Source organism: Microcaecilia unicolor, chromosome 10 (genome assembly GCF_901765095.1).
Source record: "Microcaecilia unicolor chromosome 10, aMicUni1.1, whole genome shotgun sequence".
Classification (NCBI taxonomy): domain Eukaryota; kingdom Metazoa; phylum Chordata; class Amphibia; order Gymnophiona; family Siphonopidae; genus Microcaecilia; species Microcaecilia unicolor.
In genome coordinates, this window is record NC_044040.1 from 91,817,316 (window position 1) to 91,837,809 (window position 20,494).

Consider the following 20,494-nt stretch of genomic DNA (forward strand, 5'->3'; position numbering starts at 1 on the left):
AAAGCGGAGGCGTCATCAGGAGCTGCACCAGATCCGCACACTAAGGACGCCGAGACCAATCCAGAGCTACCAGAATGGCCTAAACCCAGTGGCGAGCAATCTAAAAAGAACTCAGCTGCAGAGAGCCCACGGAAGAAAATGAAGATACATACCTGTAGCAGGTATTCTCCGAGGACAGCAAGCTGACTGTTCTCACGACTGGATGACGTCCATGGCATCCCCGCAGAAGGGAAATCTTCCTAGCAACAAGCGTTTGCTAGAGCCTTCGAGTGCGCGCACCGCGCAGCCATCTTCCTGCCCGTCGTGTGAAAAGTCCCGCTTAGTTCAATAACAAAGCAAAAAGGAAAAGACAACTGTAAGGGGAGTTGGGCGGGTATGTGAGAACAATCAGCCTGCTGTCCTTGGAGAATACCTGCTACAGGTATGTATCTTCATTTTCTCCGAGGACAAGCAGGCTGCTTGTTCTCACGACTAGGTATCCCTAGCCCCCAGGCTCACTCAAAACAACAAAGAAAATCAGTTGGGCGTCGCAACGGTGAGGACATAAGAAGGATTTACCTACGAAGAAACATCTGAGAGTGCAGCCTGGAAAAGAACAAAAATGGGCCTGGGGGGGTGGGGGGGGGAGTTGGATTCTAAACCCCAAACAGATTCTGCAGCACTGACTGCCCACACTGACTGTTGTGTCGGGTATCCTGCTGAAGGCAGTAATGAGATGTGAATGTGTGGATTGATGACCACGTTGCAGCCTTGCAAATCTCTTCAATAGTGGCTGACTTCAAGTGAGCCACTGACGCTGCCATGACTCGAACATTATGAGCCGTGACATGACCCTCAAGAGTCAGCCCAGCCTGGGTAAGTGAAGGAAAAGCAACCTGCTAGCCAACTGGAAATGGTGCGTTTCCCGACAGCAACTCCCTTTCTGTTGGGATCGAAAGAAACAAATATTTGGGCAGACTGTCTGAAAGGGCTTGTCCGCTCCACATAACAGGCCAATGCTCTCTTGCAGTCCAATGTGTGCAACTGAGGTTCAGCAGGGTGGGTATGAGGACAGGGAAAAAATGTTGGCAAGACAATTAACTGGTTCAGATGGAACTCTGACACCACCTTCGGCTAGAACTTAGGGTGCGTGCGGAGGACCACTCTGTTATGATGAAATTTAGTATAGGGAGCATGGGCTGCCAAGGCTTGGAGCTCACTGACTCTACGAGCTGAAGTAACAGCCACCAAGAAAATGACCTTCCAGGTCAAGTACTTCAGATGGCAGGAATCCAGTGGCTCAAAAGGAGGTCTCATCAGCTGGGTGAGAACGACGTTCAGATCCCATGACACTGGTGGAGGTTTGACAGGGGGCTTTGACAAAAGCAAACCTCTCATGAAGCGAACAACTAAAGGCTGTCCAGAGATAGGCTTACCCTCTTCACGATAATGAAAAACACTAATTGCACTAAGATGAACTCTTACAGAGTTGGTCTTCAGAACAGACTCTGACAAGTGTAGAAGGTATTCAAGCAGGGTCTGTGTATTACACGAGCTAGGATCTAGGGCCTTGCTGTCACACCAGTCGGCAAACCTCCTCCATTTAAAAGAGTAACACCTCTTCGTGGAATGTTTCCCGGAAGCAAGACTTGGGAGGCACCCTCCAAAAGACCCAAGGAGGCGAAGTCTACACCCTCAACATCCAGGCCGTAAAAGCCAGAGACTGGAGGTTGGTATGCAGAAGCGTCCCCTCGTTCTGAGAGATGAGGGTTGGAAAACACTCCAAACTCCACGGTTCTTCAGAGGACAACTCCAGAAGAAGAGGGAACCAAATCTGACGCGGCCAAAAGGGAGCAATCAGAATCATGGTTCTGTAATCTTGCTTGAGTTTCAGCAATGTCTTCCCACCAGATGTATGGGAGAATATGCATACAGAAGGCCCTTCCCCCAATACAGGAAAAAGGCATCTGACGCTAGTCTGTTGTGGGCCTGAAATCTGGAACAGAACTGAGGGACCTTGTGATTGACCTGAGTGGCAAAAAGATCCACCGAGGGGGTGCCCCATGTTTGGAAGATCTTGCGTACGACGCCCGCATTAAGCGACCACTCGTGAGGTTGCATTATCCTGCTCAATCTATCGGCCAGACTGTTGTTTACGCCTGCCAGATAAGTGGCTTGGAGAATGCCATGACAGCGAGCCCAAAGCCACATCTGGACGGCTTCCCAACACAGGGGGCGAGATCCAGTGCCCCCCTGCTTGTTGATGTAGTACATGGCAACCTGATTTGTCTGTCCAAATTTGAATAATTTGATTGGACAGCTGATCTCTGAAAGCCTTTAGAGCGTTCCGATCGCTCGCAACTCCAGGAGGTTGATCTGAAGACTCTTTTCCTGGAGGGACCAAGCTCCCTGGTGTGAAGCCCATCTACATGTGCTCCCCACCCCCAGGAGGGATGCATCCGTTGTCAGCACTTCTTCTGGCTGAGGAATTTGAAAAGGACGTCCAAAGGTCAAATTGGATCGAATTGTCCATCACCGAAGGGAATTGTGAAGTCGGTGGACAGCTGGATCACATCCTCTAGATCACCCCAGCAGCTTGATACCACTGGGAAGCTAGGGTCCAATGAGCCCATCTCATATGAAGACGAGCCATGGGAGTTACATGAACTGTGGAAGCCATAGGCCTAGAAGCCTCAACATCTGCCGAGCTGTGATCTGCTGAGACGCTCTGGCCATGGAAACCAAGAGACAGAAGGTTGTCTGCCTTCACCTCGGGAAGATAGGCATGAGCCGCCTGTGAGTCCAGCACAGCTCCTATGAATTCTAGTTTTTGAACTGGAAGAAGATGGGACTTTGGATAATTTAGAACAAACCCTAGTAGCTCCAGGAGTTGAATAGTCATCTGCATGGACTGTAGAGCTCCTGTGTCGGAGATGTTCTTTACCAGCCAATCGAGGTAAGGGAACACATGCACCCCCAGTCTGCGTAGCAACGCTGCAACCACCGCAAGGCATTTTGTAAACACCCTGGGCGCAGACGCGAAACCAAAAAGCAGCACACAAAACTGGAAGTGCTGTGTCCCCAGATGGAATCAAAGATACTTCCTGTGAGTTTGAATCTCACTTCAGGCACAAGCAGCTCCTTGTGACTCTGGGCAAATCATTTAACCTTCCATTGCCCCATATAAGCCACATTGAGCCTGCCATGAGTGGGAAAGCACGGGGTACAAATGTAACAAAAATATTTTAAAAAGTATCGGAATGTATGTATAAGCATCCTTTAAGTCCAGAGAGCAAAGCCAATCATTTTCCTGAATCATGGGAAGAAGGGTGCCCAGGGAAACCATCCTGAACATTTCTCGAACCAGGAATTTGTTCAGGGCCCTTAGGTCTAGGATGGGACGCATCCCCCTGTTTTCTTTTGCACAAGGAAGTACCTGGAATAGAATCCCAGCCCTTCTTGCCCGGGTGGAACGGGCTCGACCACATTGGCGCTGAGAAGGGTGGCGAGTTCCTCAGCAAGTACCTGCCTGTGCTGGAAGCTGAAAGATTAAGCCCCCAGTGGGCAATTTGGAGGTCTACAGATCAAATTGAGGGAGTTCCCTAACTGGAATATTTGAAGAACCCACCGATCGGAGGTTATGAGAGGCCACCTTTGGTGAAAACATTTTAACCTCCCCCGACTGGTAGATCGTCTGGCACAGGTACTTTTATGGCGGCTATGCTCATCCGGAGCCAGTCAAAAACCCGTCCCTTGCTTTTGCTGGGGAGCTGCAGGGGCCTGTCTGGGCGCACGCTGTTGACGCGAACGAGCGCGCTGGGGCTGAGCCTGAGAAAGCTGTCGGGAAAGTGGCATGTACCTATGCTTATTGTAAGTATAGGGAACACTCCTTCCCCGGAAAAAAACGTCTACCTGTTGAGGTAGATGCTGAAGGCGCCCGGTGGGAGAGCTTGTCGAGGGTGGAACAGCTTGTCGAGGGTGGTTTCCCGCTGGTGGAGCTGTTCTACCACCTGCTCAACCTTCTCCCCAAAAATATTATCCCCCCGGCAAGGGACATCCGTAAGCCACTGCTGGGTCCGATTGTCCAGGTCAGAGACACGCAGCCATGAGAGTCTGTGCATCACTATACCTTGAGCAGCGGACCTGGATGCATCATCAAAAGTGTCATAAGCACCCCTAGACAGGAATTTACGACACACCTTCAGCTGCCTGACCACCTCCTAAAAAGGCCTGGCGTGCTCCACAGGGAGCTTGTCCACCAAGTCCGCCAGTTGCTTCACATTGTTCCGCATATGAATGCTCGTGTAGAGCTGGTAAGACTGAATTTTGGACACGAGCATAGAGGACTGGTAGGCCTTCCTCCCAAAACAGTCCAGGGTTCTAGATTCGTCCTGGGGGCGCCTAGGCAAAATCCCTAGAACTCCTGGCTCGCCTGAGAGCGGAATCCACAACCATAGAGTCGTGAGGTACTGCGTCCTCATCAACTCAGGTTCTCCGTGAATCCGATACTGGGACTCAGCTTTTTGGGAATGGTGGGACTAGTTAATGGTTTCATCCAGTTCCTAAGCAATGTCTCCTTAAGGACATTATGCAAAGGAGCATTGGACGACTCCTTAGGTGGCGAAGGATAGCCAAGGACCTCGAGCATCTCAGTCCTGGGCTCATCCTCAGTTACCACAGGGAAGGGAATGCCCAGAGACATTCCCGGACAAACGAAGAGAAAGAAAGACTCTCCGGGGGAGAAAGCTTTCTTTTTGGTGAAGGAGTGGGATCATTGGGAAGACCACAAGACTCCTCAGAAGAGAAATATCTGGGATCCTCCTCTTCACCCCACGAGGCCTCCTCCTCGGTGTCGGACAAAAGTTCTCGAACTGCAGTCCAAAACCAGGCTCGTGTCGACTCCAAGGAACGACATCCTCGATGACGATGTCGAGAGGTTGGCTCCCGTGCTGGCGGTGATGAAGCTCCCTCCAACGATGTCGACGGGAAGTCGACCTGGGTGGCAACCGAAGCCAATGCCGCAAGCAGCACCAGCGTCGAAGACTTCACCACAGGCGGAGAGCAACCCCAGTACCGCCACAGACTGGCACAGGAGCCCTTCCAGAAGGCCTGGAAGGATGGCTTGTAGGCGCTCGTCCAGAGTGTCTACCGGGAAAGGCTGTGGGACTGGTGCAGGAGTCGGAGGCAGAATCTGCAGAGGGCGAGGAGGCAGTAATCGGGGTGTCCGATGACCAACACCTCTTGAATGGAGGGCGAGCGGTCCTCCCAGCGTCGACGCTTCTTGGGTGACGAATCCTTCGACGCCCCGGAGTTCCCGGTACCGTGTCTGGAAGGAGACAGATGGCGATGCTTCTTAGCCTTCGCTAGAGACACGGCATCAGTACTCCTCGGTACCGACGATGAGGACGTGTAATCCACACGCCTCCTTGGGGTCGGGTCCGAAAGAGGTCGGTCCCGATGGGCCTGCACAGCAGGAGCCATCGAGACAGGTGGAGACCCACTCGATGGCTCACTGCTCCCAGCGTGAGGTGGTCTCCGGACAGCCATTACCTGGCCTCCCGATGTCGATGCCATCTCCGGTGCAGACGTCGACGCCGAAGTGCCGGGCAAAGCTCCAAATAGACGGTTCCGATGAACTTTTCTCGACGCCTTTGTCCGCTTTTTAAGGCTGAGACACAACTTACATGTGTCTGGGCGATGGTCAGACCCAAGGCACTGGATACACCACACATGGGGATCGGTACCTGAGATTACCGGCTGCACCGACTGCACTTCTTGAAGCCGCTGGGAATCCTCGATGTCATGGACGGAAAAATAGCGGCGGCAAAGTCAAAGTTCTCGATGGTGCCAAAAAAGAAGGGCACAAAAATGAGAAGCGGGCCGCAGCGGCAACGAAAAGAAACTTAAGAAGGGATTGAAGAAAAAAGGCGGAAAACTCGTGAAAAATGAAGGCTCTTTCACAGGGGCACAGAGAGAGACCGTAAAACAGCTGCTCCCTACCGCGGAGAGAAAAAGACTAAGCGGGACTCCAGCGCGACGGGCGGGAAGATGGCCGCGCCCGCACGCACTCGAAGGCTCTAGCAACTTTTGTTGCTAGGAAGATTTCCGTTCTGCGGGGCTGCCGTGGACGTCACCCAGTCGTGAGAACAAGCAGCCTGCTTGGCCTCAGAGAAAAACTGTTACAGAATGTCCTCTGGCTAAGGAAGCAGCTGAACTACCAGCCATGCTGAATAGCCCTCTCTCTGACAACAAAAGAAAGAATGCACCTCAGCATCCAGCCGGGACACCATTCAGGAGTTCTCTACCTGAGGCCAAACTGGAGAGGCATTGGTGTGGAATAACCAACCATACCGCTGAGACTAGAAGACAGCAGAAAAAGAGCTCAACCTAGAAAAAAGCCGCAGAGTGGGCCATGGAGAAACAGACACAAGGTCTTCTGTCCATTCCCAGTGGCCAGGACCCGACCCTGTGACTCACCTTGTCAAAGAAGCAGCTACAGCCATCGTGAACTCCAACGGCCCAAGCACCCATGACCCGAAAACTAGAGAACGAACAGCACCCAAAGCAGGTCCAGGTGGGAGATCGGCCACACCGTTTCTTGTGCCATCCACCTCTCCAGAGGCTGAAAAAGGAGACAAAGGGCTCTCCAGACTGAAAGGCTGGCATCTGAGACATCCACCAGCTCTTGCGGAGACACTGAGATACCCCTTCTGCAGGGAGGCATTGCTGAGCCACTAATACATGTGCCGGCGTGCCGAGAACAGCCATGGAAGATGCCGCTGACACTAAAGGGACACAGGAGACCACCTGCTGAGAAGCAGGATCGGTAGGTGATGCTTGACAGCACAGCCAATGGAATTACCTCCAAATTGATAGCCACAGGGCCCAAGACAAGAACTTATTGCCAGGCCTGAGGACTCGCCTTCCCAAGCAGACTGCACACCTGAATCTGAAGCGAGACCCTCCAGTCTTTGATCAAGAAAAAAATTAATTTGTACCAGAACTGACTGGATCAGGACGAGGTGGCTCAATCGAATGGACTACCCAGTCCAAGGATTCCAACAGGGAGAAGACCCAGGAAGAATCAGATTGACTCTTGGAACTCGACTACAGCAGGGTGATCTCAAGATGCCGTCCTTACGGATAAAACCAAAACACTCCGACACCTAGGAAAAGGTGTGTGGAGCCATAGTCATGCCAAAAGGCAAAGCGTGGAACTGAACCTGAAGGCCCCGAATGGCCAATTGGAGAAAGAGCAGAAGGGGGGGCCAAAGAGAAAAGAGCAGAACCGTTTTCCAGAGGAGAAGTGCCTGGCAGAAAGCTAAAGTGAAACAGCTCTGTAAAATAGCTAGCAGTAAGGTCCGCAAAGGACTCCCCCACCTGCACCGCTGAAACAACGGAGTTGAGAGTCTCCATGCGAAAAAGTTGCACGAAGAGAAACTAATTCACTTTCCATAAGAAGAAACTGAGGCAAAAGGAAGCCACTTACTGAAGGGCCCTGAAGTAATTTGAATATCTTCCCAAACACACATCTGGTGGAGGCACAGAAACCACCGCCCCCAGATCCAGCAGGGTCTGCAACGTGTCCCGGAACGCCAGCCATTTGGAAGCAGTGGCACAATGGATCCCACAGCAACTCAGAATCACCCTGCGCACAGCAGAAGCAACTCCAGCTTGGAACCTTCACGAACAAAACCAAAGACCTACCGATAGGATGAAAGACTGGCCCACTCTACATAGAAACGGACCAGAAGACTGCTGATGCTGGGCACGGAAGGGCACCCCATCATTGGAAAGTGTATCTGCCTGCTCCCCGACAAGGTGAAGCCAGAGGGTCGCTTGTCCCCTCGAAAAGAACACTGCTAAAAGTGAGGGTGCTCGAAGGAGCCAGATGCCCTGCCCAGCACCGGCAAGCCTACCAAAGGCGGGGTCTAATAGACCCGACCCTTGAAGAGGGCTTGGGTCTATCTTCTGGTAGTCTCTGAGCCTAGAATCGCCCAAGTCTTCTCTAGGTCCTTTATAAAGAGAAGCTTACCTCGAAAGGGCAGCCATATAAGACGCTGCGTAGACGCCCTGTCCGCAGGGCAATAATGAAGACCCAACAAACGGCGGAAAGAAACCCTCGCCACCATCTGTCGACTGAGGCCCGCACTGAATCATATAGGGAGTCTTCCAAAAAAGTAAACCTTGATTCTATCAGGGAGACAGAGCCACCAAAACCAGACCTCGAAACCAGATTTGCTCGAGCATCTGCTGAAACTAGCTAAGGCAAGCTCTGGCAGCGTACAAACTACAGACAGAAGCCTGGAGGGCTAAAGAATAAACCTCAAAAGCGCGGTTTAGATACGCCTCCAGGTGCCAGTCAAAAGCCCATCCCCTGCTTTGACTGGGAGCCGGCTGGAGCTTCTAAGGGCGGGATTGATGAGGGCGAAAGCGCTGGAACTGGGGTTTCTGGGCAGAGCAAGAAGGTGGCAGAAACCTACATCTTTGAGTAATAGAACCATCACCTAGGCCCACTTGAAAAACTCCTGAGGATGCAGCTGGAGGCAGCAGAGAGAGGGACTGGATGGTGTCAATGTGTGCCTGGACCGATACACTCATATCACCCCTCTCCTTAAGTCACTTCACTGGCTTCCAATCAGGTACCGCATACAGTTCAAGCTTCTCCTATTAACCTACAAATGCACTCGATCTGTAGCCACTCCTTACCTCTCTACCCTCAAATTCCCCCCATACGTTCCTACACGTAACCTCCACTCTCAAGACAAATCCCTCCTTTCAGTACCCTTCTCCACCACCGCCAACTCCAGGCTCCGCCCTTTCTGCCTCGCCTCACCCCATGCCTGGAATAAACTCCCTGAGCCCATACGCCAGGCCCCCTCCCTGCCCATCTTCAAATCTTTGCTCAAAGCCCACCTCTTCAATGTCGCCTTCAGCACCTAACCACCATACCTCTATTCAGGAAATCTAGACTGCCCCAACTTGACATTTCGCCCGTTAGATTGTAAGCTCCTTTGAGCAGGAACTGTCCTTTTTGTTAAACTGTACAGCGCTGCGTAACCCTAGCGCTCTAGAAATGTTAAGTAGTAGTAGTAGTTCTCGGTGAGGTTAGCTACATCCTCTACTTTGTCCCCAAAAAAGACTGTCTCCTCAGCAAGTTAAGACCGCTAATCTCTCCTGAACCACTGGTTCTAGGTCAGACACTTAGCCATGAGAATCTGTGTATACCCACACCCATGGCAGAGAGTCTGGACGCACATCAAAAGTGTCTTAAGTACCCTGGTCAGATACTTTCTGCACACCAGCTGCTTACCAGCCAACTGGCAAAGCTCAGCGGCCTGCACCTGAGGGAGAGAATCCGCAAGACTAAGAGTACTGCGTAGAAAAACTGTATAGCTTGTAGGACTGGATGCAGATAACAAGGATTGAGGTCTGATAAACCTTCCTCCCAAACGAGCCTAATGTATATGCCTCTCTACCTGAGGGAGCTAAGGCATGAGTGCTGGAATTCCTGGCTCGTTTGAGGGCGAATTTGATTACCAGCGAGTGGTAAGGCAGCTGAGCTCTCTCAAATCCAGGAGCCTTATGGATACAGTACTGTGTATCCACTTTTTTTTAGGTGCAACCTGCACTGAGAAGGGAGATTCCCAGTTCTTCATCAGTGCATCTTTAAGGGTAGGGTGTAATGGAACCGTGACTCCTATTATCGAGAATAGACTGCATCTCTGCCCTGGGTTCCGCCTCGGTTTCCAACTTAAATGGGATGGCTGAAACCATCTTCTTCACAAAACCTGTGAAAGACAGATCCTTTGGTGGAGAGGGATCAGAAAGGACACCCCAGCTCCTCCCTGCGCATGACTCGGTACTGCTCATCAAAGGTAGGCATTGGCAAAGGCCAGGGAACTGGAACAGGGACAGTCTGCAATGGAGCTGGTGTTGAACCGTAAGTGGGAACGTGGTTGCCTAGAGACTGACACACCAGCACCTCCACCAAGGAGTAGTAGCACTCCTCTTGGTACCTGCACTGCGAATGCCCAGGAGCTCCCAGCACAGTGTGTCGAAGAGGACAGATGCTTGTGCTTCTTGGATGTCCCTCTAAGCTCGGCATTGCGGTCCTTCAGTGCCAACAGGGACGTCGAACCTGTACACATTCTCAGTGTCGGGTGCAATGCTTACCAGTCCTGGGGCCAAATATCAGCGCTTGATGCCGAGGAGTGGTGACCTCCTCAATGCCGGTGCACTTCCAGTGGTAACCATTGTCTAGGCAGCCATCGAGGTTGATGCTTCTGGTTTTGATGTTGATGGATTGGCCTTCAAGGAGCAAGAAAGTCTTTCCTGCAGAACCTGACATGCCCTCTATGTACTCAACTGCACTTTCAAACACAGAGACAAGGAGTTAGTGTCATTGTTAGGCTCAAGGCACCTGATGCACCAAGAGTGCGAGTCCACCTAAATCGCCCACTAACATTGGATGCACCTCTTGAAGCCACTGGGGATCTTCTTGGACATCAAGAAAAGAATAGCAGCCAAATTAAATTCCTTAATTTTGGACTATAAAAAGGGCAGAACCCAAATTGTGGTTGGTGTTCAGGTTTATGTGGGTCTATTGAGGCATGAAAAAGAAAATTTGAAGGGCCAAAAACACTAAGAATTAAGAGGGAAAATAACAAAAAGTGAAATTAAAGACAAATATGATGAAATGAGGGGAAAATACCCATACAGGAGGCACCGGAAAAGCAGAGAAAAAAAGCACTGAGGGGAGACTGGAAAAACGAAGACTGAAGGACCCACACTTGTGCATCGGGAAGGAACGCACCCATGCATGTGTAATAGGGCACGACTAGAATTTTCTTGAAACATCTATATGCTAGTCAGCGTCTGCACTGGGCTCAGTCAGATGACGTCACCCACATGTGAGAATAGAACTGGGCCTGCTTGCTCTCTGAGAAATCCAGCTTTGGGTGGTGTCTAAAGCATACGATGGGAGGGTCTGATTCATCTCTTTGTACCAAATGTAATAGTGAGGGGAACAGATTGCTTCAAGTCTTGTGGCACTGTCCTCAAATTAAACAATATTGGAGATCCATAGCTTTATTTATGGAGCGAATCCTTTGACAATCTATTGTTTTCAGTCCAGTGGGTTTCATTTTGGGACAACTACAGGTAATACAAATCAAAGGCGAGGGACTATGTACTTGGGGGGGTTAAGGCCAGTATTGTGGGCCAATATACAGTGCAGGGTACAAGACAAGCACCTGGCAATGGAGGAATAAATTGCACGAGCTACTTATAATAGAATTTGACAAACACTTATTTTGACCTGGGATGTACATATTCAGGTGCTCCCTTCAGGGCACGATGTCTTATTTTCAATCAGTTGGATGAAATTCCTTCACAGGCAGCAGGTGTTTTAATAGATCACATTGTGTGTATGTGTGTATATATATATATGTGTGTGTGCTTGTATATCTGTATGTGTGTGTGTGCGCATATATATATATATATATATACACACACTAGTAAAAAAGGCCCGATTGTGAGACCCATGAAACGGGCGCTAGCAAGGTTTTCAGCGGAGTGTGTATGTTTCAGAGAGTGTGTGTGAGAAAGAGAGAGAGAGACATGGAGTGAATGTGCGAGTGTGTGACAGTTTGAGGCTGTCTGTGTGAGAAAGAATGAGAGTGTGCGGCAGGGGCCCCCCTCTGTCAAGGTGTTTTGGACAAGAAGCAGGAGATCCCAAGGGGTCACGCTGTGAGGGTGGGGCAGACAGCGAAATACACCATGACACAGTTCGAATGTTGGGAAACTTGAGGCTTCATTAGAATGGTGGAGGTGATAGATAGATAGATAGATAGATAGATAGATAGATAGATAGATAGATAGATAGATAGATAGATAGATAGATAGATAGATGTGTGCATGTTGCTGCCTATCCATGCTGAGTAGGCTGTGATGACCTATGTCCAAGCACATCACGCCTGTTTCTTATGGTATAAATATTTAGGTACAGCGGAAGGTGATTCTTCTCAGGAGGGGGTATATAGTAACCTCATTCGACAACATCTGTTCATGTGCTGGGGAAGGGTTTAGGGAGTGATGGGTAAATTACAGAGCACTTTATTACTGTATAACTTAACACATTGAACAAATTGCACTGTTATTCTTACACTGTATGTTGGGTTATTGTTATTCAATTGTTTGAGTCTAGAAAATGATCTGACCAGTCAATCGGTTGCCAGGTAATATCTGAAATTAAATTAAGAATATAAAAAAAAAGCATGCAAGTCCAGAAAAAAGTGAACCAGCACCCAAGGAGAAAGCTGTATGAATTTAGAAGTAGGAACATAGTGCTCTGTCTTTCCTCTATTCCCCTCCCCCCCCCCCCAAAAAAAAAAAAAAAAAAACAACAACAACAAAACATTCAGCCCTTCTCAAAGGTCCCTAAGCATAATTAGAGCACAGAAACAAGACACATGAACTCCTCAAGCTCCTAACTTTGCCATTAGCTCTCTGTGGAATTCAGGCAATTTATCTAGGTGCAATCAGTAACACTATCTGCATTGTTTCATTCCACGTCACCCTCTATGAAAACCAGTAGGCAGATAAGTAGCCCAAGAAGTGGCTGCAGGCATATTTCAGATATATTAAACTGAAAAGTGTACCAGGATCCTGGTGAGGAACTCATCAAGTCTCTGCTATCTTGCAAGGGAGAAAACTGGAGACCAAGTAAAAATTCCTTCACGCTTCCCAAAGAAAGAAAGAAACAAATCACAAACCAATGAACACTTACATCTCTCCAAAACAAGGGAGGCAGAATCTGTGGATATAGGCTTTACCAGTCGCTGTAACACCTAGCAAAAAAACAGAATGATCAAGATCAGCACAGCTCTGGGACCTTGAAAAAACAGGAATCAAAGGAAGTTTCATCACACTACAACAGTTATTAATGTGACAAAAGGAGCTATCATTCAACCTTGGCCACACCAGCACAGAATATGCTAGTTATACATTTATTGTCCTGCTATTCTTAAGTATCAACACTACCTGACTAAAATCTGACTACAAGGAACGACCACAGAAGGTGGAGGAACCCACAGTCCTACGTCAAAATAGTACAGCAGAGAGGAGTAGAATGGTCTGGTCTTTGCAATAACCAAGGGAGATGTCTAAAAATTCAGTCTTTATTAAGAAACATCAAAATGACTCGACACAGCAGCTGTGTTTCGGCACCTACACACCTGCCTCAGGAGTCTAGAAAAACATATATAAAAAGTATACTAAAATATACAAAAAAATATTTGATGTTTCTTAATAGACTGAATTTTTAGACGTCTCCCTTGGTTATTGCAAAGGCCAGACCATCCTACTCCTCTTTGCTGTAAAATCTGACTACTCCAGATCTTACTCACTTGGATTCTACAACAATGTCTTACTTCAATTTATAGTAAATTTATCCTTGGTCAGTTTCAACCTTGATCACTGCAATCTCTATTAAGTATCCTGAAGGGTACCGCTTTGTAGGAGGTAAGGCCATCTCTGTACAGCCCCTAGCTGTTCGCTTCATGAGGGGTTTGCTGTTGACAAAGCCCCTTGTCAAACCTCCGACTGTCACGGGGCCTCAACATTGTTCTCATCCAGCTGATAAAAGCTCGATTTGAGCCGGCCATCCGATTCCTGTCACCTGAAGTACCTGACCAGGAAGCTGGCAGTCACTTCAGCCTGCAGGGTCAGTGAGCTTCAGGCCCTAGAGACCTATCCACCTTACACAAGGATTCATCCTATTACTCCTTTATTCAAAAAGCATCACTGGCTTCCGGCTGAATATCAAGTGAATCAAGTGAAGTTATACTATGAGCTTTTAAGGCATTTTGAACAGGTATCCCGTCATTCCTCTCCTCTAACTATGCCCTATACCACAAAGTGTGTTCTCAAATCAATAAATGACCGTCGTATGGTCCTGTCAGGATCCTGAGCAGCCCAGTTAGAAAATACTAGACACAGTGCATTATTTACACTGCCCCAGCTCTGTGGAACACCCCATCACTAATGATTTGTAGTGAGCTATTTTTAAAACATTTTAAACCAGCAATTAAGACTCATTCAGGAGGCCTATGGAACTTGACTCAGGTGGGCCCAGTTGCTCTAAGCACCTCCCCTAGGTAGCTCATACGTTTCTGATATTAGTAGTAATGTTGGAATGATTGCCTTTTCAATTTGTTGATATAGTTCCTCTTCTTCTTGTGTTATTTTAGCCTGTATACCGCTTTGCTCAGCATATCCGTTAAAGCTGTATAGCGCAGGTGTTCTCCAAGGACAGCAGGGCTTTATATTCTCACAAGTGGGTGGCATCGATCTGCATTGCCCGGTCCTGGATTTACCAAAGCTAAATGATAGCTTTGTGGAGCACAAGTCACACTTCACCACACAGGCACGAGTGAAATCCCACCCACAGCAGAACACAGTTCCCTTAGATTTCAGCTAAGCCTTTGAGACGGTTCCTCATAGGAGGCTCTTGAATAAACTTGACAGGTTAGGACCCAAAGTGGTGAACTGGATTATGAACTGGTTGACAGACAGACACCAGAGGGTGGTGGTTAAAGCGAATGCTACATACCTGTAGAAGGTATTCTCCGAGGACAGCAGGCTGATTGTTCTCACTGATGGGTGACGTCCTCGGCAGCCCCTCCAATCGGAATCTTCATAGCAAAGTCCTTTGCTAGCTCTCGCGCGCCCGCGCGCACCGCGCATGCGCGGCCGTCTTCCCGCCCGAAACCGGCTCGAGCCAGCCAGTCCAGTATGTAGCAAGACAATACAGTTCAAGGGAAGACACAACTCCAAAGGGGAGGCGGGCGGGTTTGTGAGAACAATCAGCCTGCTGTCCTCGGAGAATACCTTCTACAGGTATGTAGCATTCGCTTTCTCCGAGGACAAGCAGGCTGCTTGTTCTCACTGATGGGGTATCCCTAGCCCCCAGGCTCACTCAAAACAACAACCATGGTCAATTGGACCTCGCAACGGCGAGGACATAACTGAGATTGACCTAAAAAATTTACCAACTAACTGAGAGTGCAGCCTGGAACAGAACAAACAGGGCCCTCGGGGGGTGGAGTTGGATCCTAAAGCCCAAACAGGTTCTGAAGAACTGACTGCCCGAACCGACTGTCGCGTCGGGTATCCTGCTGCAGGCAGTAATGAGATGTGAATGTGTGGACAGATGACCACGTCGCAGCTTTGCAAATTTCTTCAATGGAGGCTGACTTCAAGTGGGCTACCGACGCAGCCATGGCTCTAACATTATGAGCCGTGACATGACCCTCAAGAGCCAGCCCTGCCTGGGCGTAAGAGAAGGAAATGCAATCTGCTAGCCAATTGGATATGGTGCGTTTCCCTACAGCCACTCCCCTCCTATTGGGATCAAAAGAAACAAACAATTGGGCGGACTGTCTGTGGGGCTGTGTCCGCTCCAGATAGAAGGCCAATGCTCTCTTGCAGTCCAATGTGTGCAGCTGACGTTCAGCAGGGCAGGAATGAGGACGGGGAAAGAATGTTGGCAAGACAATTGACTGGTTCAGATGGAACTCCGACACGACCTTTGGCAAGAACTTAGGGTGAGTGCGGAGGACTACTCTGTTATGATGAAATTTGGTGTAAGGGGCCTGGGCTACCAGGGCCTGAAGCTCACTGACTCTACGAGCTGAAGTAACTGCCACCAAGAAAATGACCTTCCAGGTCAAGTACCTCAGATGGCAGGAATTCAGTGGCTCAAAAGGAGGTTTCATCAGCTGGGTGAGAACGACATTGAGATCCCATGACACTGTAGGAGGCTTGACAGGGGGCTTTGACAAAAGCAAACCTCTCATGAAGCGAACAACTAAAGGCTGTCCCGAGATCGGCTTACCTTCCACATGGTAATGGTATGCACTGATTGCGCTAAGGTGAACTCTTACAGAGTTGGTCTTGAGACCAGACTCAGACAAGTGCAGAAGGTATTCAAGCAGGGTCTGTGTAGGACAAGAGCGAGGAGCTAGGGCCTTGCTGTCACACCAGACGGCAAACCTCCTCCACAGAAAGAAGTAACTCCTCTTGGTGGAATCTTTCCTGGAAGCAAGCAAGACGCGGGAGACACCCTCTGACAGACCCAAAGAGGCAAAGTCTACGCTCTCAACATCCAGGCCGTGAGAGCCAGGGACCGGATGATGAGGGTCGGAAAACACTCCAATCTCCACGGTTCTTCGGAGGATAACTCCAGAAGAAGAGGGAACCAGATCTGACGCGGCCAAAAAGGAGCAATCAGAATCATGGTGCCTCGGTCTTGTTTGAGTTTCAACAAAGTCTTCCCCACCAGAGGAATGGGAGGATAAGCATACAGCAGGCCTTCCCCCAATCCAGGAGGAAGGCATCCGATGCCAGTCTGCCGGGGGCCTGAAGCCTGGAACAGAACTGAGGGACTTTGTGGTTCACTCGAGATGCGAAGAGATCCACCAAGGGGGTGCCCCACGCTTGGAAGATCTGGCGCACCACTCTGGAGTTGAGCGACCACTCGTGAGGTTGCATAATCCTGCTCAATCTGTCGGCCAGACTGTTGTTTACGCCTGCCAGATATGTGGCTTGGAGCACCATGCCGAGACGGCGAGCCCAGAGCCACATGCTGACGGCTTCCTGACACAGGGGGCGAGATCCGGTGCCCCCCTGCTTGTTGACATAGTACATGGCAACCTGGTTGTCTGTCTGAATTTGGATAATTTGATGGGACAGCCGATCTCTGAAAGCCTTCAGAGCGTTCCAGATCGCTCGCAACTCCAGGAGATTGATCTGTAGACCGCGTTCCTGGAGGGACCAGCTTCCTTGGGTGTGAAGCCCATCGACATGAGCTCCCCATCCCAGGAGAGACGCATCCGTTGTCAGCACTTTTTGTGGCTGAGGAATTTGGAAAGGACGTCCCAGAGTCAAATTGGACCAGATTGTCCACCAATACAGGGATTCGAGAAAACTCGTGGACAGGTGGATCACGTCTTCTAGACCCCCAGCAGCCTGAAACCACTGGGAGGCTAGGGTCCATTGAGCAGATCTCATGTGAAGACGGGCCATGGGAGTCACATGGAGGCCATGTGGCCCAGCAATCTCAACATCTGCCGAGCTGTGATCTGCTGGGACGCTCGCACCCGCGAGACGAGGGACAACAAGTTGTTGGCCCTCGTCTCTGGGAGATAGGCGCGAGCCGTCCGAGAATCCAGCAGAGCTCCTATGAATTCGAGTTTCTGTACTGGGAGAAGATGGGACTTTGGATAATTTATCACAAACCCCAGTAGCTCCAGGAGGCGAATAGTCATCTGCATGGACTGCAGGGCTCCTGCCTCGGATGTGTTCTTCACCAGCCAATCGTCGAGATATGGGAACACATGCACCCCCAGCCTGCGAAGTGCCGCTGCTACTACAGCTAGGCACTTTGTGAACACCCTGGGCGCAGAGGCGAGCCCAAAGGGTAGCACACAGTACTGGAAGTGGCGTGTGCCCAACTGAAATCGCAGATACTGTCTGTGAGCTGGCAGTATCGGGATGTGTGTGTAGGCATCCTTTAAGTCCAGAGAGCATAGCCAATCGTTTTGCTGAATTATGGGGAGAAGGGTGCCCAGGGAAAGCATCCTGAACTTTTCTTTTACGAGATATTTGTTCAGGGCCCTTAGGTCTAGGATGGGACGCATCCCCCCTGTTTTCTTTTCCACAAGGAAGTACCTGGAATAGAATCCCAGCCCTTCTTGCCCGGATGGCACGGTCTCGACCGCATTGGCGCTGAGAAGGGCGGAGAGTTCCTCTGCAAGTACCTGCTTGTGCTGGAAGCTGTAAGACTCAGCTCCCGGTGGACAATTTGGAGGTTTGGAGGCCAAATTGAGGGTGTATCCTTGCCGGACTATTTGCAGAACCCACTGATCGGAGGTTATGAGAGGCCACCTTTGGTGAAAAGCTTTCAACCTCCCTCCGACTGGCAGGTCGCCCGACACTGACACTTGGATGTCGGCTATGCTCTGCTGGAGCCAGTCAAAAGCTCACCCCTTGCTTTTGCTGGGGAGCCGCGGGGCCTTGCTGAGGCGCACGCTGCTGACGAGAGCGAGCGCGCTGGGGCTTAGCCTGGGCCGCAGGCTGTCGGGAAGGAGGATTGTACCTACGCTTACCAGAAGTATAGGGAACAGTCTTCCTTCCCCCGAAAAATCGTCTACCTGTAGAGGTAGAAGCTGAAGGCTGCCGGCGGGAGAACTTGTCGAATGCGGTGTCCCGCTGGTGGAGAGACTCTACCACCTGCTTGACTTTTTCTCCAAAAATGTTGTCCGCACGGCAAGGCGAGTCCGCAATCCGCTGCTGGAGTCTATTCTCCAGGTCGGAGGCACGCAGCCATGAGAGCCTGCGCATCACCACACCTTGAGCAGCGGCCCTGGACGCAACATCAAAAGTGTCATAAACTCCTCTGGCCAGGAATTTTCTGCACGCCTTCAGCTGCCTGACCACCTCCTGAAAAGGCTTGGCTTGCTCAGGGGGAAGAGCATCAACCAAGCCCGCCAACTGTCGCACATTATTCCGCATGTGTATGCTCGTGTAGAGCTGGTAAGACTGAATTTTGGCCACGAGCATAGAGGAATGGTAGGCCTTCCTCCCAAAGGAGTCTAAGGTTCTAGAGTCTTTGCCCGGGGGCGCCGAAGCATGCTCCCTAGAACTCTTAGCCTTCTTTAGGGCCAGATCCACAACTCCAGAGTCGTGAGGCAACTGGGTGCGCATCAGCTCTGGGTCCCCATGGATCCAGTACTGGGACTCGATCTTCTTGGGGATGTGGGGATTAGTTAAAGGCTTGGTCCAGTTCGCCAGCAATGTCTTTTTGAGGACATGGTGCAGGGGAACAGTGGACGCTTCCTTAGGTGGAGAAGGATAGTCCAGGAGCTCAAACATTTCAGCCCTGGGCTCGTCCTCCACAACCACCGGGAAGGGGATGGCCGTAGACATCTCCCGGACAAAGGAAGCAAAAGACAGACTCTCGGGAGGAGAAAGCTGTCTTTCAGGAGAGGGAGTGGGATCAGAAGGTAGACCCTCAGACTCCTCGTCAGAGAAATATCTGGGGTCTTCTTCTTCCTCCCACGAGGCCTCACCCTCGGTGTCAGACACAAGTTCACGGACCTGCGTCTGCAACCGTGCCCGGCTCGACTCCGTGGAGCCACGTCCACGATGGGGGCGTCGAGAGGTAGACTCCCTCGCCCGCATTGGCGAAGCTCCCTCCGCCGACGTATTCGGGGAGCCCTCCTGGGAGGTGGCCGCAGTCGGCACCGCACGCGGTACCGACGTCGGGGACCTCACCCCGGGCGATGGGCCAGCCGGCGCCACGCTCGACGGTACCGGAGGCGCAAGCACCGCCGGTACCGGAGGGGTAGGGCGCAACAGCTCTCCCAGAATCTCTGGGAGAACGGCCCGGAGGCTCTCGTTCAGAGCGGCTGCAGAGAAAGGCATGGAGGTTGATGCAGGCGTCGACGTCAGAACCTGTTCCGGGCGTGGAGGCTGTTCCGGGCTGTCCAGAGTGGAGCGCATCGACACCTCCTGAACAGAGGGTGAGCGGTCCTCTCGGTGCCGATGCCTGCTGGGTGCCGACTCCCTCGGCGACCCAGAGCTCTCGATGCCGACGCGGGGAGGGGACCGGTGTCGATGCTTCTTCGACTTCTTCCGAAGCATGTCACCGGAGCTCCCCGGCACCGACGAGGACGTAGAATCCAGCCGTCGCTTCCTCGGGGCCGAGGCCGAAGGAGGTCGGTCTCGGGGGGGCTGTACCGCAGGAGCCCTCAGGGTAGGAGGAGACCCACCCGAGGGCTCACCGCCACCAGCAGGGGAATGGACAGCCCTCACCTGCACTCCACTCGATGCACCACCGTCCGACGACATCAGGAGACGAGGTCCCGGTACCACCGACGTCGATGCAGCTATCCGATGTCTCGGCGCCGATGCAGAGGGCCGATGCCTCGATGCACTCGATGCACTGGCAGCCAAGGAAGAAGGTCTGGACGCTGATGACGTCGATGCACACGATGACCCCGGTGCCGATGCCGACGAAGAGCCCGAGAACAAAACGTTCCACTGGGCCAATCTCGCTACTTGAGTCCGCCTTTGTAAGAGGGAACACAGACTACAGTTCTGGGGACGGTGCTCGGCCCCCAGACACTGAAGACACGAAGAGTGCCTATCAGTGAGCGAGATTACCCGGGCGCACTGGGTGCACTTCTTGAAGCCGCTGGAAGGCTTCGATGTCATGGGCGGAAAAATCACGCCGGCGAAGTCAAAATCCGAAATGACGAATTTGGAGCACCAAACTTTAAGGGAGAAAAATCTCGACCGAGGCCGAAAAGAGGCCTACCCCGACAACGAAAGAAAACTTACCGGGGCAAAAACTGGAAATACGGGAAGGGGCAAACGAAACCCAAGGGGGTTTCCGGAGCACTTTCCGAACGAAAAGAAACTTTTCCGAAGAAAAAAACACGTCGATTTA

The 20,494-nt window shown here is 51.0% G+C and overlaps 1 protein-coding gene across 1 annotated transcript in view; it reads right to left on the minus strand.

Moving 5' to 3' along the window:
* SSBP1 (single stranded DNA binding protein 1) overlaps positions 1-20,494 on the minus strand; it is a 145,004-nt gene that overhangs the window by 46,428 nt on the left and 78,082 nt on the right. The window contains exon 3 of the mRNA XM_030215619.1: positions 12,770-12,830. Within this exon, the coding sequence (XP_030071479.1) occupies positions 12,770-12,830 (61 nt within the window). The remainder of the gene's footprint in view (positions 1-12,769; positions 12,831-20,494) is intronic.